General features: G+C 42.7%; 1 protein-coding gene across 6 annotated transcripts in view; it reads right to left on the bottom strand.

The window, feature by feature from the left end:
• Pigg (phosphatidylinositol glycan anchor biosynthesis class G) overlaps positions 1–4,388 on the bottom strand; it is a 49,146-nt gene that overhangs the window by 21,204 nt on the left and 23,554 nt on the right. For 4 of the 6 annotated variants that reach the window (XR_003378056.1, XM_026785062.1, XM_005359662.3 and 1 more), the window contains exons 11-12: positions 2,746–3,055; positions 1,099–1,262 (exon numbers count right to left, since the gene is read on the bottom strand). The exons of 1 other annotated variant lie outside the window; for it this stretch is intronic. Coding sequence is in view for 4 of the 5 variants with exons in the window: in XM_026785062.1 (XP_026640863.1) it covers positions 1,099–1,262; positions 2,746–3,055 (474 nt within the window). In the remaining variant the exon portion in view is untranslated. Of the gene's footprint in view, positions 1–1,098; positions 1,263–2,745; positions 3,056–4,388 lie in introns of those variants that run through there. One more of the 6 variants, XM_026785065.1, reaches the window with a different exon arrangement.

Below are 4,388 nucleotides of genomic sequence, written 5' to 3'. Positions count from 1 at the left end.
GAGAGGAGACACCCCGAGAGGAGTCACCCCGACAGCCACACAAGAGCCATTTTTCTAATCACAACCAGGAAGGGGAATGGAAACATGAAAGCCTCAACTCCACCTCTAAGCCTGGGATACGGGGCATGAAAAGACTGGGACCTCCAATCACAGTAAACACAAGAGGTTCTGGCTGGTAGAACCACGCCATTCAGTGTGTGAGAGGCTGGTCCACGTCACAGAAAGAGGCTAGTTTTCTATGATTCAGGCACATTGAGAATACATACGCACACCTGGATCCAAGAACATATGGTTACTAGCAGTGGGTGTGAACCTCTAGACAACTCTCAGCCTCTGGTGAAGCCTTTTTTCAGAGAGGAACAACACACAAACCAACAACTGAAACAAAAATGAAATAGGAGGACACTGTAGAGAAAATGGGCAGGGGCAGGCTGGAGCACGCTGGATGAGCCCGGAGAGCTAAATATACCCCAACCGGAGCAAGCTGGATCCTGGGAAGGGCCTCCACGCTGCTGGAGGGCACAAGAGCCTAGACTGGCTCAGGCAGATGGTGACTGACTCAGAACCTGTACAGCCAGCAACTATGCCTAGCGTATTCCTTCTGGATCACCAAAAGGGTTTTTTGGAGAACAAGAGTCCATGTCTTTGTCTCCTTGCCCTCAGAATGGAAGTGGCTCAGAGCTGAGTGTAGAATCTCCGGCCCATTCCCGTTTCCTGGCTGTGGTTACAAGAGTGTCTCCTGCCATGGACATCTCCTCCTGCTGACCTCAGTGATCTCCAGACTGCACTTTTCTTGCCTTTGCCAGTGGTATCCGGCTTTGCTCCTCGTCTGGTCTTGCTACATGGCTTTCTTTATGGTATTTTTCTTCTTGTGTGGTTTGAACAGAAAAACTGAGACCCCCATCAATAGAGTCCTTCAGACCTGACTGAGGCCTTTGATCCATGAACTACATTTCTTATGTAAGGAAAAGAAAATCAATAAAAAAGATCCTCTAACTTTTTGAGCTCAAGTGCCTTGTAAATAAAACAATGTTATTATTCTTAAAACCCGACAATCTGCAATCACATTTGTTCTGAGAGACAGAGTAAGTGCCTTACTTGTTTGTTTCTGAGCTCAGGAAGTGCACAAGGTGGCTGGCCCAAAGCACAGGCCCCACGTAGGTCCCAAACACCGTGAGGAATGTGGCTGGAATTTCCATGTAGGTGTCTAAGCCCACAAAGCCTGCTGAAATGTCAATGGTGGCAATGTTGTTTGAGTTACCCTGGAACACAGAAGAACAAGGTTGCTCTTTCCACATGTGAGCATGGATACATGGCCAGAGGAGCAAGGGCACTGATCACAGACAGTCATCACTGGGCTGGCTCTCCAGACCCGAGAAGGGGTAGAAAATAACCTATACAGATGAATCTTTTGAAGAATTTTGCATGCTTCAATTTGACTGATTACAGAAATCTCACACCTTCCTCCAGACATATCAACTGCTCTCAGGACAAGTGCATGGACCTTTCCTTCAGGACCTCTGCTCAAGGATGGTGCATGTGGTCCTCAGAGGCCCACAGGACACATCCTGGATACTGCCATACTGGTAGTTGCTCACTGAATACCCACTTTTCTACAGCAGCCAAAAGGTTAGCTATAGCCCAACCCTGCTGAAAGGCCACAGAGTGCACAGGCTGATGACTCCCTATATCCTACCAATTATATCTGTGTGCCCAAGCTATTCACTGGTCTTGAGTCTATTAGAGGCGAGTTCTGCTGGGAGACCAGAGTAGAGTCAGGAGGGCCAGATCACCACAGCAAACAGCCCAGAGCTGGTCTTGGGCTGGTCATAGTACTTAAGGAATTATAGATTCCTGTAACTGAACCCAAACACTCTTGGCCTTTGACAAGAGGACAAAGGACAAACCATACAGCCTAGACCTGATTCACGGGTAAGGCTGGAGACATATGAAGCCAAGAGCAAAATGGAACACAGGGAGGAGATGGACCTATCAGGACAAGACAGACAAAGAGAAGCAGTCAGTGTACACAGAGGAGGTAAAGCAGAGCTGTGAAGGAATCTAAGGTGATAAACACCTCCCTGGGGTTGCCTTCTAAGGCCCACTATCTGCCCAAATACCTTTCTACACAACAAAACAGGTTTGGGTTTCTGATGATGGATTTTTAAATACAAGGAAGAAGTCCTGTGATCCTCGAGGCCTTAGAGGACTAACTGTGGAGACACTCCGTGGTTCCCAGCGTGGACAGCCTTGAGACCAGGGACAAAGGTACAGGAAGAACCTTTGCACATTCCCCAAACAGAACACACAAAAGACTTAATGTATTTTCTTTACCATTTGTAATAAATCAATTCCTACCTAATCCTCCCTGCAAAGCAACAACCCATTGTCTTATAGATATCTAGATGCATCTACATAGGGCATGTCTTTTTCGGTTTTTTTGAGACAGGTCTCACTCTGTACTTCTAGCTGGCCTCCAACTCACAGATCTCCCTGCCTCTGCCTCCCCAATGCTAGAATTAAAGGCATGCACCAGTACACCTGGTCAAGCATGCCCTTTTTTAAATGACAAACTGTACTCTATCTAATAAAATCCACATAAGATTTAAATATATTTTCCATACATTTTCAGTTCTTTCACTGAACAGATACAACTTTCCATCTTACATTTTCAAAAAGAAAAACTAAAGATACGTGACATAAAAAGTTACTAGCCCTCTATCCACGATAATAACAAAAACCTACCTGAAAATAGAAGAATGCTTGACCAAACCAATAATGCATTACAGTGATCTTGGCTGCATCATGTCTCAGGTGTTTCCAGATGAACTCAGTCATTATAGTCTGAATCAAGAGGCTAAATGCTAACACTGGAAGATTATGTGGTCTCAAGAGCAAAGCTGCCAGAAGAACTAGTCCACTATGTATCTCCCACAAACCTATAGTCCTGGTTTTGAAGTCTGTTGCAATGACTTGTGCTTTCAGTAAACCTTTGGTACCCGTGAACAGAATGCCAAGGACAAATACATAAACAAAACGAGCTTCAATAATGCCCCTAAAAAAAAAAGCAAAACATGTTAGATTCATTTGTACTATCTAAAAAAATTCAAGTACATATTTTTCCATTTAAAAGATGTATCTAATTAGAGAATGCCTGAATGTGCCAGTACAGCTAGACAAGCTGTGACTACTTTAAACAAACAAAAGGCATGTCTACTTCTACCCGTGTGCCTTTAAGGAACAGCCAGTTAGGCCAACAGGCATATGCTAGAATGTACTGTCCTGATGAAGTTTGGGGGAAAACTTGCTTATATGGTCCAAGGATCACCCGACTGCAAGACCAGAGCTATGCCCTTGTAACATGCCAAGAAAATCACTAATCCACTTTGCACAGTTAAATGAAAAACCATTGTGACAGTCTAAGACCTGAGTATCGGAAATTTCCTAAGTTCAAAATGCTAACTGCAATTCAGCATGTTCTATTGCAAATAAATGGACTTAAAAAGAACTTGCAGGTTGACGTGTATAAGATGGGCAATGTCAGCATACAGTGGTGTCTGTGGCTCACAAGTTCTGCTGTTTGAACAATTAACACTCTGACAACTTCATTGTGTGTGAAGCAGAAAGTGGTTCCTACACATCACAAGGTTATCCTAGAAATTATATATGTGTAAAAAAAATAGACATGAAGGATTTGGCACACAGTAATGCTTAGTAATATCAAGTAGTAGCAGTAATATTAAACACTGTTATGAACTAAGTATCTTAACACTTAAGTATATAAAGGATACAAGTTATAAGACTATGTCTAATAATTTCATCTTCTTTAATATATATTCCTAATACATGGTATTTTCAAAATATTTTATAAATGGTGTATTTATATACTTTAAGATTAATGGTGGAATATTTTAATTCCAGCAGTCAGGAGGTAAAGACAGAGGCAGACAGTCTGTGAGTTTGAGGCCAGCCTGATCTACATAGTGCGTTCCAGGCCCAAGCTACATATTGAGATCCTGTTTAAAACAAACAAAACAACAAAACAAAACAGGTTTGATTTCCCAGCACCCACATGGAGGTTCACAACTGTAACTCCGGTTTTGGGGATTCAACGCCTTCTTCACATACATGATGCACAGACAATGAATTTTAAATAAAATAGCAACAGCAGTATACCTGTTTTAAAAATGGATTTCCTGTATCACGCTGTCATACAACACTTTGTGTACTATAAAAATCCCCATTTATTATGATCATTTTAATGCAGTGTTGACACTGTGTATGACACGTGGGGCAGTATGACCATATAAAGGGGTATATGGTCCCGATATAAAGGCTAACGACAGGTCCCTTATAGGACAGAATGCAGTGTGACCATATAAAGGGGT

Source organism: Microtus ochrogaster, linkage group LG1 (genome assembly GCF_000317375.1).
Source record: "Microtus ochrogaster isolate Prairie Vole_2 linkage group LG1, MicOch1.0, whole genome shotgun sequence".
Lineage (NCBI taxonomy): Eukaryota > Metazoa > Chordata > Mammalia > Rodentia > Cricetidae > Microtus > Microtus ochrogaster.
Note: the sequence above shows the minus strand (reverse complement) of the source record. Positions and strands in the feature narration are given on the sequence as shown.